We start from the raw sequence: 17,263 nt of genomic DNA on the forward strand, positions 1-17,263 counted from the left end.
TAGGTGTAACAAGACAGTCTAATTGCTGGGAAACTAAAGTCAAACTGGCTAGTCCAAAGAGTGAAGAGTACTAGATCTATAGCTGAGATTCTGAGGTTCTTGCTTAATGCAACAGTTATCATGTCTGGATTGAAAGAAATACCAGGCGATTCCAAGGAGTCTAGCGAGATAGCTCAGACTCCTTGATTGCGTTGTCTTTCATTTCTTAGACTGGAAGTGCTTTTTAATTTTTGGGGTCTAGTTCTAGAGTCCACGTGCATAGACAGCATTTGGTTGAATAAATTTTTCCATTTTTGACCCAAAAAAATCATACATTTAGATGACATCTCAATTATATATTTACCTTTTCGGATGGACCTTTTATAGGAAGTCACTTTATCTAAGTCGAGACTACAAGAAAAATTATCAAACCAGGAGATTGCATCTCGAGGTATAGCTGACAGATCAAAAGAATTAACTCAAGAAACACATGCAACTCTGCTTGAAGAAGTCCTTGTATATTAATCACAGGACCTTCAGCCATTCACCTAACCTAAAACACCTCAATTATCATTTCACTGACATCAACTCGACAATATCATCTTATCCTCACAGAGAGCAAATGAGTGTCATGACAGTAATGGTGAACAAGATCACATGAGAACCAGTATAGAAAACTGCGGAGAAGTACAACATACATTCAACCTCCACACGTTTTTAATCTTTTCGTATTCTGGTTCTTTTAACTCTTCCAGAAGTAATGTGAATGATGAATTTTGTTGGCAAAAAATGCATCAAGCACAAGTAAAAATGAAAGGCCTTGCATTTTAGCTTATAAACTACTAAAAAAACCACTATATTGCACACAAAAAGTCGGAATGACTAAAGATCATGTTTGTTGCATTTGCTTCTTCAGACCTCCAAGAGGACCATAACCTTTCTCCTCTACATTTTGCATATGACAACTACAGCTATTGACGTTAAGATTAGCACCACATTTTAGGCACAAACCTTTGCACTTGGGATCACACACAGCATTAATGGTGATTTCAATGTGCACCAGATCTCTAATTTGTTTTGAAATGTCGATGACTTTTTCTTCAGGGGGAAAATACAGCTGGTCTTCTAAATCGATCCAAGCATCATCGTCATCCATTTCCTCTTCGATGTTGCCAAAACTTTTGAATTTGTCCTCTCCAAACATTACGCCCATGTCCAGGGTCTCTGGTTCCTTAATAGGTTCTTCACTCAACAGGAATGAAAAGTTTGAAAAGATACTCTCTGCAGCTGGTTCGCCGCACCTTCCCAAATACAAATATTCACCATGAGAAAAAAGACCAATATTTCTGCTTTGAAGTGAAAGGAAAATGGAATTTGACAACAAACAAATACTGAGCATTAGAATTAGAAGGTCGAGTTTTCAGGTTATGTATACATGCAAAATAAGAATTTTCTTAGTTTCTCAACCATTTTTTAAGGCACGAAGATAATCTAAACAATAACCAATCACTTTCAGCGATAATAAGGGAAGACCTCTTTTAAGGTGTGTTGAAGTGTGTGACCATCCCGTTTAAAAATAAAAGCTTAAGCTGTTAAAGAGAGTCACGCTTTTATTTACTTAATTATGTCTGAAACATGCCCCTTCACGTGCGGGCTATTTTCTTTTTTTAAATGAACCAAGCACATGGAAATTCTTTTTGATAATAGGTGGTGGTGAGACTTGTACCCAAGACCTTTGCCTACTTTGATCCTATGTTGAAGTGTGAGACCATCTCATCTAAAAGCTTAAGAGGTTAGAGAGAACACACTTTTATTTACTTAACTATGTCTTGAACAAGGTGTACATTCAGCTGAACTACATGACAAATAAATGTCATGTGAAGAAAATCTTATCCTTTATTGTCCCCTCTTGAGTCATTGTAAGAATTTGGGGAAATGGGGGCTTGTTCAGGATTTCATCTATTAGTTTTGCATTAAATGGGTCTGTTTCTCCATTCTAGTCAGTAGTCACCACTTGACCACCTTACTCAGATGTAAAACTAGGTACTAACTTCTTTTACAATCTCTAGGTAACACAAATTGTATACTTTCAAGGCTAGTCATCATGAGAATCTCTTATTTTTTTTGGATGACTAAGAAATTCCCGAGGGCTAGCCCTTCTACTCTTCTCCACTTAAAGACCAGGCATGTCTTCCATCGGTTCGAACCCGTGACGTGCGCCTTAACCCACACATTACACACTGACTCTTACCACAAACCAAAGCCATGGGGGCTTCAAGGCTGGTCATTATCAAAGACTCTCATGCGGCATTTCTTCCAATTTGACGTACTTCGAAACTTTTTGGCTTGGCCAGTATTATTAGAAACCATATACTTTGGAAAGTCATTCATCAAAGATCAAACCATTCATGTGTCCTTGTCTATTGGCAGAAGAAGTTTTATATGAACTTAGGAAGAAGGAATCAATTAGCAGGACTATATGTTGATTTCCAGGCAGTCACTTTAACTCAAGAACCACAAGGAACTTAACAGAAGGAAACAAATCCGAAGCAGGTCATCAGAGCTAATACCTCATCTAAAAAAAAAAAAAAAAAAAAAAAAAAAAAAAAAAAAAAAACTACTAAAGTTGCAGAACTCACTTTTTTACTTTTTGTGATAATCATGTCGAAGAAAATCTTATCAATTACCAAAACGAATGGACGCGGAAATAGTGAATGGATCAATGTAGGTTTTAACAAATGACAGTGAAGGATTGACAGTTCAGAGGTACAAGGAAGAGATAATCTTCTCATGAGGAATTTTTAGATAGCAGAAAGGAGTATCTGCAACCCCACCCCACCCCACCCCACACGCAGAAAGCCCCTTCCCCTTCTCCTCATGACTGCAAATTATTGCCTGAATCATGGAGTCCTAGGAGGAAGCTTGGATACTACTAAAATACTGTGATCAAACTGAGGAGAAGTTTATTCTTGCAACCTCGGAGATTTCAGCACAACCATCAAAGAGGAAGCAGACCGGAGATATATCATTACCTCCTTTGGATTTTCTAAATCATCGTATCTACAACAATTTTAGGAAACTTTGAAAGAGGAATATAAAAATAAACTTCAATTCATTGTCTCTCTCTCTCTCTCTCTGTTTTTTTTTTTGGAACTGGTAATATACTAGTAATATTTACTGCAATTCATTCTCTTAGCATGAACATGAATTTTGAAACCGAAGAACAATTGCGTTGCTCTCGAGCGATCAATCAATATGTGCCCCAACCAAATTTACTAGTTATATGAATCATCTATGCTATGTATTTATTCCATTCTATTTGGCCCCATGTGATTCCACTACTAAATAATATGTGTCTTTTAAGACAAATTTAGGTACCTTGAACTCAGCGACGAATTCAAAATTTAAGTTTTATGGGTTCAACCTTTAAATTGTTTAGCATTAAACCCATTATATTTTTCAAATTATGGGTTCAGACCTACTATTTTTTGCAATTTTAATGAATTCTTATACATAAATTATCTTTCGCGTCGAAAATACTAGGTTCAAATGAACACGAAGCAATACAACTGGGTCCGCCTGATTGAATTAGAGGTTTTTTAATCTCATTTACGCTGACATATCAGTCTCATATAGTCTCGAAAACATTTGACGTTATATAAAGTAATAACAACTGAGCCACATCTTAACTAGTTGGTATCGCCTATATAGATTCTTGTTTCGGTAGTGTTCTATTTTTTTATTTTTTTTTGAAACTGGTAACTTTGTTGCGGTGGTGTTCTATTATGATCTAAGTAACGATTCTAAGAAATTGTAGATTTTTGAGACAACTCATTTCATACTCCTTGTGCCCCAATTTATGTGATGCACTTTCCTTTTTAGTCTATCCCAAAAGAATGATACCTTCCTATATTTAGAAACAATTTAACTTTAAACTTCCAATTTATCCTTAATGAGATGATTTATAGCCACACAAATATTGATGGCTTGTTTAGACCACAAGTTTTAAAAGTGCTTCTTTCTTTCTTAAACTCCGTACCCAATCAAGCTGCATCACAAAAAAGGGGACGAAGGAAGTATTGAGTTTAGGTTCATATCTTTCCTACATCTCAATCATCAAAATATCGCATCCACGAACTAGTGCATATGGAGGTCCGCGCAGAACATGGTGGTCAAAGCATCTACTTTTATCCTCTATGTATGGAACTTCTGTAAATATTCATCGAACTATTCTATTTTTCATATACTTTATGATCTTTCAATCAATAGTGATGATTAGATACTCTACACTGTTTTTCTGGTAGATTCTCTACTCTTTTTTTCAATCACTAGTGATGATTAGATACTCTATATAGAGAATTATGTTTTTCTGGTAGATTCCCTACTTTTTGTATACATGTAGAATGGCGCTTTTCTTCTCCAATAAATCGTCAAAAAAATGTATCCTTTATGATTGCTACTTGCACCCTTTGTCAAATGTGACATTGATCATATGAATCATTATTGTATGATAGCACATCCATTGTTGTTTTATGCCGGTGGTGTCTAAACTAATTTGCGCACCCCTCGACTAATCGACGGGTAACTTGTTACAATAAATAAATGTAGGTGTTGGTCATGTTGGATAAGCCTGCCTTGATTATTCCTAAGCCTCAACCACTCAGCTATCTCCCTGGGGACATGACCATACATCTATCTCAACATTTGCACCTAGTGAACATTCATATTTTGGATCTTAGAAGTCCAATATTTTACTCTCATATAAGATTATTGGCCTCATAATTGTTTTATACCTTTCGCTTTGTAGCATATCTTACTATAACATAGCATTTCTCCTTTTCAATGATCCTATTTAATTTCATGTGTTTCAACCTCAATCATCGTGTAATTCTCCTCAAAGACCGAGTCTAGAGTGTCAATACAAATTATGCTGCTCTAATCAAGGTATCCCTCCATATTAGCAATAGCTTTTACAGCTGTGTATAACCGATCTTGCTTCGTAGAGCTAACTGACTATACAATAACGTCGCTGTTGGCTTTGCGACATCTTCTCTACAAATTTCTTATCATTATAAAAAGGTAATGCGTTTTAGTTTAGAACAAAGGCCAAATTGGCTATTCAAGATCAGTGAACAAAAAGCAGGAATGCAGGACGTATGAAAAACATTAGTTATATAGCACACTCGAATTTCGCAAAGGTGGGTCTAAAGGAGCAGTGAACATGCTCAATTCATATGAATGTATGTAGAGCAACAAATTGATAAGTTGAAACAAGTCATAGCAAAAACACACTTAAATTAGTAAATATCTCATAGACACAGCAAGTAAAGCAGACGAACTTTTGGTAACACTGCTAGTGACATAAAAAGAATAACTATACCTGTGAAGTGTTTAAAATCCTAAAACCATAAACTTACAAACTGAATGAATACCTTTTAATGTGGATTGATTAGACAGATAAACGTTAAGACACAAATCGGGGCATCAGATTTCAGTGGCGGAACTAGGATTTCATATAAGGGGGTTAAAGAAAATACTAGAATGTGACACCTAGGATTTGGACCTACGACCTAAAACAATTTTTGAACCCCCTTTTTGCTACTGCACTAGAATCTTTGTTTATGTCAAGGGGATTCAATAGTTTATATATAACAAAAAAAGTTCGTTTTTACCCAATTTGCACTGTATAATTTACCAGCATAGGAAATTCAATTGAACCCCCTTGCCGGAACCTAGGTATGCCCCTGTTAGATAGAGGATAAACTCAAAAATTACATCAAACACATCGAACTTCGGGCATCTATTTGTATTAATCGTGACAAATATCTGAAGTAATTTGAGACTGTTAATATGCAACTGGCTATAAACCTACAGAAATGTGATACATACCTGTTGCAAGCAAGTGCGATGACTGTCCTGATGATTCCGTCAAGCCTCAACTTGTACTTCTTCCTCGTGACATCAAGGGAAATCAATACAGGAGTTCCATCAGGATAATCTTTGACATCTTTAGTTACCCTCAGTCCCATTACCGAAGCCCGAGACCTTGAAACCTTAGTGGAGAGCTTGCCCAATCCCAGCCTTTCCAAGGTGGTGCAATACTCCAAATGTGTAACCGAAGAATTTCTTTTGTACACAACTGCGCCTTCCCACGGCGACCCCTCATCATCATCATCATCTTCTTCTTGTTCCCAATCAAAATCAGGATATCCGCTTTCCACTACAAGATTATTATTACTTTTCTGGTTTCTGACTACAAACTTTGAGGGGTTCTTAACAGAATTAGAGATTTTGCCGTGAACATTCACATAAGGGTTCAAATGGGGTTTAGTTATGTGGTTCACATTGTGTAGGTTACCATAGAAAGGGGAAACTGATGAGAATACAAGACCAAGAGGCATTTCCAACAAGTACAATAGAGACTGACACAAGTAACCAGGCAAAAGTATCTGCAATATAAACAGACTCTAGTTCAATTACATGAACAATTAACTACCTTGTTATTTAGCTGAGAAACGGAATTGGAAATAAAACCCCTAAAACCCAGTTGCGATAAAGATAAGAAATTTGAAAAGCAAATACACAAAAAATTCGGAAATAGCAATTGGGGTTCGTTTGTGGGCGGAGGGAATAGAGCTGCTGTTGTTATGTCATCTCCGTATCCAAGTGAATTTTTGAGTTTGACAGACGGGATTAAATGATACTAGAGTTTAATTTAAGGCCAAACTCATCGCATATTTGGTCGTCCGATTATTTCATTTGAACATCTCAATTAAATCTTATTTCATTTAAACATTTGAGGTAGAGTTTAACTGTATCATTTTGGTATTTTTTACTAAATCAACTAAATTTATAAAGTGTGTGCAATACACTCACTGCTGATGTGGCAAATGACGCATAAAATGAGGACATGTGTCTTTTTAAATTAAAAAAACACTATTTTAAAATATTTAATAAAAAATTAAAAATAATACTCTAAAAAAAAACTTAATTTACACCCAATCAGAAAAGGACACATTATTAATAAAAAGAAAAAGAAAGAAAGGACACATTGAAAATTCTGGAATGAATAGTCGATCTTGGGTACTTCACCATTTTCGTGTTATTCTTGTTACAATCACAATTTTAATCCAAATTTTCAAGAGAAACTCCTCCAAATTTATTATAACTTCAGCTAAAGATTCCCCACGAAGACCTAAAGACAATCCAACATTAGTTTCTCAAAATTTTCATCAAATCAATTAGACCATTTTAAACCTTCAAGCTTTCTAAAGACTCCATTAATGATGATTTTTTTTTAATTCTTTTTGGGAATTTTATTTTTCTTTTGTTTATTAAATAGATTTATCCAAAGAAAAATCATTTTTCTTGTCCCGTAAATGCTTAGGGAGAGAGAGGGTGGTAGCGGTCTTGATTTTTTTCCGGTGAACAAGATAACAATGGTGGAAGGTTTGTTAATGGTGGAAGGTTTGTTAAATGGAGAAGAAGGAAATAAAAATAATTATAAAAAATAAAAATAAAATAAAATAAACTGTTTTCGAGGCTCCTCACGTGGCAGTTTGGTGTGGAAATCACGCAAGTTGCCAAATCAGCGAAAAGTGTCTTAATGAAACAGTCGGGCCCTACTTCAGGTGTCTAAATGAAATAAGGTTTAGTTGAGGTGTTCAAGTGAAAGAACCGGATGACCACGTGTGTGTCTATCGATGCGTTTGGCCTTAATTTAATGATAGAAGTTCACACATACAATGCTATTCCTAGGTGTTTTTTTGAAGAGAAAAAAAAAAAAAAGAAATATCTAAGACCAAATTTTGAGAAATTAACAATGATTATTTTGAAAAGTTTCTTCCTCCACCAGATAATAAAGATTGATGATTACATATTATAAAGTAAGAAAATAATATAAAAAGATCAATATGTAATTATCATATCATTCTTTAATATGTCGTTATAGTGCTTTTGACCCTTTTGCCCCCGTTGGCCCTTCCCCCAGCCCTACTAGTACGATTTTGATCGCGGGGACAAGTGGCACGGTTCCCGAGGTCATCAGGTGAGTTTTGGTGAGACTTTTGAGAATTTGAGCCTTTAAGTTAAAAATGTTTGACCCAAATTTGACTTTTAGGTAAACGGACCTTTTTCGAAATTTCGTCGATTTCAAGAGGTCCGGATGGTCGTTTATGACTTGGTGGGATGTTCGGTTCGGTTCCCAAGGCACTTGGGAGCGTTTTAGGCTATTGGTTGGAAAGTTGATCTTAGGCCATTGGGGGTTGACTTGGTCAATGTGACCTCCGTTCGAAATTCCGAGGCCACGGGTGAGTTCGTAGCGCATTTTTATGTGTGTATGGATGTTTGTTTTGTATATGTGGGGCCTCGGGTGATTATCGGATTTCGAGTTGAAACTTGTGGAAAACCAGAAAGTTTCTGGTGTCTGGTGTCCACTGTAGTGGCACTAGACTCCCAGTAGTAGTCCCGCCATAGCGAGGGACCGGCCGCTGTGGCGGGTTTGAGGATTTTGTGGTAGACTCGCGATAGCGAGGGTAAGCCGCCATAGCGGGCCCGCTGTAGCGGACGGCTAGCCGCTGCAGCGAATGGCCTGACAGAATTCCTATTTATTGCTGAGTTAAAAACCCTTAAACCCTATCACTTCTTTCATCACTTTCTAAGCATACTTGGGCGATTTGGATAGCTTGGGAACTGAATCTTCATTGTGGTAAGAACCTGTCACGACCCAAACCGATGAGTCGTGACGAGTGCCTGATCTCTAGTGACTAAACACCCCTATACTTGTACCTGGGTAACACTGAGTAAGAAAGGCCCATAAATATCTCCATCTGAACTATAATAACTTATACCACAACATCATCAAGAGATATGCATCAAGAACTATCAACCAACTGCGTACGTATATATATACCAAAAAGAACAATGCAAGCCGACCAGGCTGCGACATGTGCTGTACACAAAGGAATGGGAGCCGACAAGGCAACATCACGTACCAATTACATACAACCGTCTACAGACCTCTAATGGGATAGAAAACTGTAGAAAGGATGGGACAGGGCCTCACCATACCCATATATACATGTACATCTCAAAATAGCATACCAAAATAGACCGTAGCTCCAGATCGAGTGGAGCGCACCGAATACATCTGAGGGGAAATCCTACTGAGCTTGATCGTCTCTCTGTCTACTTGAACTCGCGGCATGAACGCCCCGCCCCCCCCCCCCCCTCCCGAGCAATAGGGGAGTCAGTACGGAAAGTGTACTGAGTATGTAAGGCATAGGAATATAAATACATAAGCATCATGAAAGCAAATCTCGATATCTGAATGCATCTGTAGATAAACATCTGGGAGCATCTGTAGATAAACATCTGGGAACATCTGTATAATAGGATAATGCCTCTGAGGGCGCATGATATGCATAGGTCATAATATATAATAGTGCCGAGGAACGTACAGCCCGATCCATATATCATATAATAGTGTCGAGGAACATACGACCCGATCCATATATCATATAATAGTGCCGAGGAACGTACGGCCCAATCCATATATCACCATCATCATCTTTGTGTACCAGCTGATCAGGTGGTAATGCGTATATAACACCTATCCCTTTCCCCATACCCCATATACATATAATATACGCGTATATAATGTCTTCTGGTCAAGAGTCAATATGCATGTGTATAATGAATGCAATGCATAAACATAATGAGTAACTAGAGCTCTCGGAGTGATATAAGGTCGTACTACCTCCGATAAACATTTTTTGGGCTAACATCGTCAATATATGAAATCTCATGACCCAAGAACAGAAGGAACAATCATAACAAGGAGCATGGGATCATCAAAGACTAAGGTACTCCCAGTGCTTCTAAGAGTAGAGTAATATGGAAGCTGGTTTAGACGTTTATTCGCTCATATCATACGATCATGCCAAAAATGAAAGAAAGGATAGCCTTAACATACCTTGAAGCGTATCTAATTGTCCAACTTCTACTTCTCGGACTCGTAAGTCTACAATCAAGATAACATGACCACAATTAGACTATTATCATCACTTGCTATCCAATTTAAGTGAAAAAGGAACTTAACAAATCTCGGGCAACATCCCCTTCATAACTCAATAATCCCTTAACTTCCAATTCAACTCAAGTATCAATAACAACACCATTCATGACAATATCACTTCCTACATATCACAATATAATCAATTCTACTTCCAATCATCCCTCAAAATAGCCCTCAAGTCCAACTTTACCCTTATTCAATTTACAACTTTCATAACTATATTTTCTTTACTCAAACCACTAAAACTCTTGGTAATTAACTCAAACATAAAGGTAAAAACCATGTACATACCTTGAGAGGTCTAGGATTCCAAGAATCAAACTTCAACTTCAATAAAACCCTAGGAACAACCTTCTTCTTCACTAGCTCGGGTTTACGGGTTCGGATCTTACTAAAACTCCTCCAATTTGATGGGAAATGTTGAGAGCAAATATATTAGGGCTTTCTCTAGTTTGGAATTGAAAAAATAAGAAATAAAGTCATGGGCTAGACATATATAGATGGTTCAAGAAACTTCCAGGGGTGCGGTTGGACAAGCAGGTCGACAGCCCGTCGACACGTCAACAGCCCGTCAACATGTCGACGGCCGTCGACTTGCACCGTCAATGCAGCCACCTGAGAATCAGAGAGAGCGGCGTGTCGACGGCTTGGGTTGACGCCACTGTCGACGTGTCGACAGTCCGTCAAAGGGGACTGGTGCTCTGCCAGTTCCCTAAGTCCATTTTTGTTACACTTCGAAAAAATTTCATGTCGTTGTGCGGTGAATAGGCCAACGTAAGTTAAGGTGTATATGATGTCCCTACTAGTAAGAAGGGATACTTGATGATTCTAATTAAGATTCCAAGGACATTTGAGGCAAGAGAAGAAAGCTCGTGGTAGGTAATTAAGGTAGAGAATATCTTACCCCGAATACAAACATACCAGCGGGTATTCCTGGTGATTTATGGGGTTAGAAGTTGAACAAATCGAATTGACACAATCTGAATGGATTCAGGAAACTCTGCAGACACTAGTCAGTGTCGATGGGTCGACGGACCGTCACTGTGCACCGTCAATATGTTTCTGCAGACTGAGACTTGCAGGCACAAGTCGACGGACCGTCGATACGTTGACGGGATCGTCGACCTAACTGTCAACATGTTTCTGCAATCAGAGATTCTCAGGTGTAAGTCGACGGACCGTCGACACATCGATGGGTCGTCGAACGCTTCTCTGGAACTTTCCAGTTTCAGCTATAAATAGATGAGTTGAGCTCCAAATTTTCAGATTTCAATCTCTCTCTAAGTCTTGAAGGTTCTAGAAAAATTCTCTCATCATATCATCATATATCCAAGGGAAATCAAGGAGTAAACACCAAGAATTAGTAGAATCAAGTGCAAGGATACCCTCTAGGGTTTGTGGAAACCAAAAACCTCTTTGGTGTTGAAGTGGGATTTTCTCCAAGTGAAATATTTACATCCAGAGTCCATTCCTACATCATCAAAGGTAAGTTTTATGTTCAATTCATGTTATTAAGGATATTGAGAGGTTATATTGAGAGGTTAAAAGACTTGGATTATGGAAGGGAGGAGAATAGGGGGTACAAATATGGAAACAGTGATATTCTTGAATAATGACTTAACTTGAATAATAGTTCTTGACATGTTATGAGTACAATCTTGTGTTGAATAATACAAATGATGTTAAAGGAGTATTATATAAGAATGAATATGGGTGTTCTTATTGGTGTTTGAGGGTTGTCTTATATTTATAGAAGAAGTTATCGAAATAAAGGAAATATTGCGAGTATGTTCCCAGTTGTCTAATCTTAGTACAAATTCCCTTGAAGGTAGAATCGCGAGCTCGAAAGGCAAGCAAGTAGGCAATAGAGTTAAAAAGATATAAAGGTATGTAAGGCTAGCCCTTCCTTCAAAGGCATGATTCTTATATACATTGTGGTTTCTTTTCGGTAATGCCCATGACCTTCTTACATTCCCAAAAGATAAAAGCTGAAGAGTATTAAAAATTTCCTACAAGGTAGAGATGAGCTATGTTCCATGATAATGACACAGTGCTATTATGATGTTAATGATCTTTACATGACTCCTTGATGCTATTCATTGTTGATAGCCTCACCTTATAGTGCTAGTTCCTTCAAGGTAAGACATGACGATCATGATGTTCCATAATGTAATCGAAGATTACCAACCTTACGTCACTCCGATAGAGTTATAATGTTTACTTGAGCTCTTATGCATGCTTCATAATAAGTATATATGTATGATTACACCGCGCCTAGATGGTCGGTCATGACACCGCTAAGGCGGGCGGCTTATGATTACACCATACCTAGATGGCCGGGCATGAAACCACTAAAGCGGGCGGCTTATGATAACACCATGCCTATTTGGCCGGACATGACACCACTAATGGGCGGCGTGACATGATTACCCCGGACGCAGGAGACCCGGATGCGGGCTAATGATGTTATTGATTCAGACAGCTTATGTATGTGTGTGTAATATGTTATAAAGGTAAAAAGTAAGCATGCATGATTCCGCCTCAAGAGGCAGGCAGTTACAGTTATCTCTTCTCCTCATGCATTCTATATTTCCTTATTATGTTACCATGTATGCCTTACATACTCAGTACATTGTTCGTATTGACGTCTTTTTCTTTTTGGACGTTGTGGTCATGCCCTGCAGACAGGGACCGTCCGTATCCTTGGGGAGCGTATCGCTTGCATAGGAGCACTTCCATACTCCGGAGGTGCAGTTTTTGATATATTCTTTTGTGTATATAGTCGGACACGACGGGGCCCTGTCCCGTCCTTATGTTTTGTACTCCAGTTAGAGGCTCGTAGATATATATATATATATGGGTAGTGTGTATGTCTTATGACCACCCTAGTGTATATTGTTATATATCATTTTACAGCCGTGAGGGCTTATGTGTATATATATATGTATGTATGTATGTATATATATATATATATATATATATATATATATGTATTGTTTTGGTGATTACGTGTGTACAGGTTGGATATGATGGTTAGCATGATGAATGGTGCTCGGTAGTCGCCCTCCGAGTACCCGTCATGGCCCACTGGTTGGGTCATGACAATTTTACTTGCGACGATTCTATTCGTTTAGCTTCTAATCCTATCATATTACAAAGAACGTATACTCATACTTGGGCACTCGCGAGGAAAAGCACTTAATCTCCCAAAAACTCGGGTACGGATCTACATACTATGGGTATAGACCACCCATAAGCTAAGGACCTTCTCGCGACGAAAACGAAAGGTGTAACAGAACCTTAACCTTAGACTTCATTATTTACCTTCCTTAATCCTTAATCCATGATGGACATCTTTAGAAACAAAAGGGGAAGATGTGTTCTTTTGATAATTTTCTTGAAATGTGTTCTAGACTTCCTAAATGGAAATTGATAATGAAATTGACTAGTGTTGTTACACCTTGGGGGAGATTCATGTTATTCGCATGATGAGAAGACTAACGTAAGTCTAGAGTGGTCATAAAGTCCCTACAATTAAGAAAGGATAATAATCCTAATTAAGATTCCAAAGACATTTGAGGCAAAAGAAGAAAACTCGTCGGAGAAAGTTAAGGTATAGTCTTGTTTGGGAGAATTTCACATCATTTGAGTTAAACTTTGGTTAACATCACTTTGAGGGAGAGATATAGAGCCCCTTGGATGGTTAATAAAGTGTTATATAAGTGCCAAGAAGGTTTCATATGGATTGGAGGTCAAACGAATCAAAGAGAGCACGATTACCCGAAATCGGGCAAAATGGCATACTGAGTGTGCTGAGCCGCACACTGTGCGCCAACTCTCTAAATTAGGAGATCTCACTTCCCAGCACCTCACCTAAGTGGTGGGGAGAGTGTGTGACCGCACACTCAGTGTGCAAGGTCGCATACTCTCCGCCAACTTGGTCGGGGGGCGAAAATGCCATCTTTTTAAATCCCAAACGACCCTAAGTTCATTTCTAACTTCTCCCACTTATTTCTCCACCTCTCTAGACACTTTCAAGGAGTTCTTGAAGGTTCCATACCACCCCACACCTTTTCATAACCATCTAAAGAAAGAATCATCATTTACACCCCAAGGTAATCCAAGAAAAGTGATTGTTCTTGATTCCTTTCAAAGTTGGAATGAACTTGATCTTGAAGGGAGTTGAGCTAGGCGAGGTTCCTTGAACATAAGGTATGTTTTTCATCTTATTTATATGGTTGGATGGATGTAAAGGTTTAGTGATCCCTTAGAAAGGAAAAGAATTAAAGTGGAGAAGCCAGGGATGTTATAGTGAGGAAAATGACTATGGTGTAAACTTGAAAAGGGGATTTTGGTTGGAATTAAGGTTAAATTGAATATAATTACTTGAATATGATATTATGGATGTTGATAGTGTGATGTGGGGGTTGTTTTATGATATGGTGAAACCTAGTGAAATAGGGGAAATGCTGCTCAACTTCCGTTAACTTTTAGTTGCTCTAAATTGAACTTAAGGCTAGTCCCTTTCTTTCCAGGCATGATTCCTATGTTATGATTCTATCCATACTTTCCATAACTTCCATATGCCCCAAAAGTTAGAAGTTCATGACTCTTAAAAGCTTCGTACGATACCAAGACGAGATGTTTTATATGATGAACATGATGATGATGATTCTAATGCTAGAAATTCCAAAGCTTATGATTGTGATGCCAGTATAAGGTCATTGAGCTATTTCATGATTTTCTTGATTTTGTTATTGTTGTTGATCTCACCTTATGAACTGTTCCTTCCGGGTGAGATGTAGCAATGATGATTACTCCATAATATAAATCGGAGGTCACCGACCTTATGTCACTCTGATAGAGTTGTAGCTTGGATTGGGCTCTCATGCATGCTATATGTATATGTATGATTACACCGCGCCTAGTTGGCCGGGCATGACACCACTTCGGTAGGCGGCTTATGGATAATGATAACACCATGCCTATTTGACCGGGCATGACACCACTAGTGGGCAGCATGTGATGATTACCCCGGACGCGGGCTAATGATGATTATGTTTATATGTTTACGATGTTTTATAAGTAAATGTTAGCATGCATGGTTCTCGCCTTAAGAGGCAATTTGATATATAGGTTATCTCTTCATCTTTTGTTTCTTTGTTCTTTATCATGTTATTGTTCATGCTTTACATACTCAGTACATTGTTCGTACTGACGTCCTTTCTTTTGTGGACGTTGCATTCATGCCCGCAGGCAGACAGGGAGATGGCCCAGATTCCTAGGAGCCTATTCAGCAGACTTACAGGGGCACTCCACTACTCCGGAGGTACAGCTTATTGGTATATTCTTTTGTGTATATATTGGGGCATGGCGGGGTTCTGTCCCGTACTTATGATTTTAGTACTTCAGTTAGAGGCTCGTAGGTACATATGTGTGGGTAGTAGATGTCTCATGATCTTCTTAGTGTATATCTTGTATATAATTTCGTAGCCTCGTGGGATTGTACATATATGTGTATTTTGAGGAGTAATTGAAGATCGTTTCATAGTAAGCTTTGCTTGAGATTTGTGTTGAACCAAGTTGAATATGATGATGAGTGGTGCTCAGTAGGTTAGCTCCGGGTACCCGTCATAGCCCTCTAGCTGGGTCGTGACAAGTGTAACCATACAAGTTGATGAATTCATTGTTGAAAAGCTAAAACCTTCCATTATTAGTGATTAACTTGAGGATTGAAAAGTTAGGGTTCATACCAAAATTAGGGGTCTCACTTTAATTCCGAATTTGGCTTAATGTTGAGTTAGTCTAGCAATTGATTAGTGGGTTTTGATTATCTAGAGCATGAATCACCTATTCCTCCTTCGAATTGCACATTTTACCCTTGTGGGTCCGTTTCCCCATTTTTCATATTTAGAATTGGACCTAAATTAGAAGTATAGCAATATGGGTATTGTTCTTCTTGATTTCTAATGTAGAACTTGAATATGATTATACTTTGAGTATTTGAAGGCGTAAAGAAAGGGCAAAACTAAGGATTGACGGTTCGTGGCTCTTGTTCGGCATTCCAAGTAGGTTACGGCTTACCTTTTGGTTAGACTTCGGTTAGCGCATTATATGTAGAGTTAGTGATTGTTGGAGAAATCATGTACGCCTTCGGGTATGAAGTTGGGATGGATTTCTAGGTTGGTACTGTTGTTTGATTTTAGTGTGTTGCCTTGTTGTGATTTATTGGCTTGTTGCCACGTGTGTGGTATCAGATTAGATATTTAGTCGTCTTATCATGATTGAGATATGGCTATCCCTAACTTGTTGATATTATCTTGAACAAAGGAAAGAACTTGACTAGTTATTGATATCGAGATATGTGTCCATGTGTGGTACGATTGATTTGATATGTTGTCATCATTTATTGATATTATGCAGTGTACTCAATATCATCTTTCATGATACTCTAATATGAATACTTAGTGACTTATTCATGGTTGTGAACCCGTAATCTCTCAGCTATTGGTTATTGATTTGTGTAGAGGAAGGAATTGACATTGATCTTGATATTGGGATATGTGTCCATGTGTGGCACGGTTGTAATTGATATACTCTTGTTGGCATTGATATCATTCATGCATTCATACATACAACACTTACTTGGATCGGGTTGCACCTACCGCAACACTGCATTTGGATCGGGTTGCACGTACTACAACACTGACTATATATTGAATCGAGCTGTGCGCCACAGCGGGTACATAGACATCGCGGGTCCCCCATGGGTCATGACTGTCAAGGCGTAGATATCATCCGTCCAAAGCGTATGTGTATCATTGCATTCCATTCATATTTCATTCACTCATACATCTTATTTCTGGTAGTGGTTATTTATCGTATTGTACGGTGCTCGTGAACATTAACTTCCTGGTTGGTAACTGATTTGAGATCCCTGTGTGCCTGATTAATATATATTTAGGAATTGATGGATTCGAGGATTAGAGACTTTCTCCTAGGTTGAGACTTGAGGTTACGGAGTAACATTCTTAGTTGTACTAGTGTTTATGGTTATTCTGAGGAATCGTAAGAAACTTGGCAAGACTTGAGTTTAGGTGCTTCACCATAGGCTACGATTCCATTATTGATCCTTATGTACTTGAGTTGTTATTCTTCGACTGTGTGGTGTGTATACCTGATTATGAGCATGTCTATTCTTCAGTCTCT

General features: G+C 38.2%; 1 protein-coding gene across 1 annotated transcript; it reads right to left on the reverse strand.

Moving 5' to 3' along the window:
- Positions 1-784: 784 nt before the first annotated feature.
- Positions 785-6,708, reverse strand: LOC132033490 (large ribosomal RNA subunit accumulation protein YCED homolog 1, chloroplastic). The gene is made up of 2 exons (XM_059423474.1): positions 5,869-6,708; positions 785-1,280 (listed from the first exon to the last, which is right to left on the reverse strand). The coding sequence occupies exons 1-2, from the start codon at positions 6,378-6,380 to the stop codon at positions 869-871; spliced, it is 924 nt and encodes a 307-aa protein (XP_059279457.1). The 5' UTR covers positions 6,381-6,708; the 3' UTR covers positions 785-868.
- Between the last annotated feature and the right edge of the window lie 10,555 nt (positions 6,709-17,263).

The sequence above is a fragment of the Lycium ferocissimum genome, chromosome 2 (assembly GCF_029784015.1).
Source record: "Lycium ferocissimum isolate CSIRO_LF1 chromosome 2, AGI_CSIRO_Lferr_CH_V1, whole genome shotgun sequence".
Classification (NCBI taxonomy): domain Eukaryota; kingdom Viridiplantae; phylum Streptophyta; class Magnoliopsida; order Solanales; family Solanaceae; genus Lycium; species Lycium ferocissimum.

Coding starts and splice junctions, on each gene's coding strand:
- LOC132033490 (XM_059423474.1), bottom strand. CDS start 6,380: ATGCCTCTTGGTCTTGTATTCTCATCAGTTTCCCCTTTCTATGGTAAC. Junction 1,281..5,868: donor ATCGCACTTGCTTGCAACAG/GTATGTATCACA, acceptor GTATTTGGGAAG/GTGCGGCGAACCAGCTGCAG.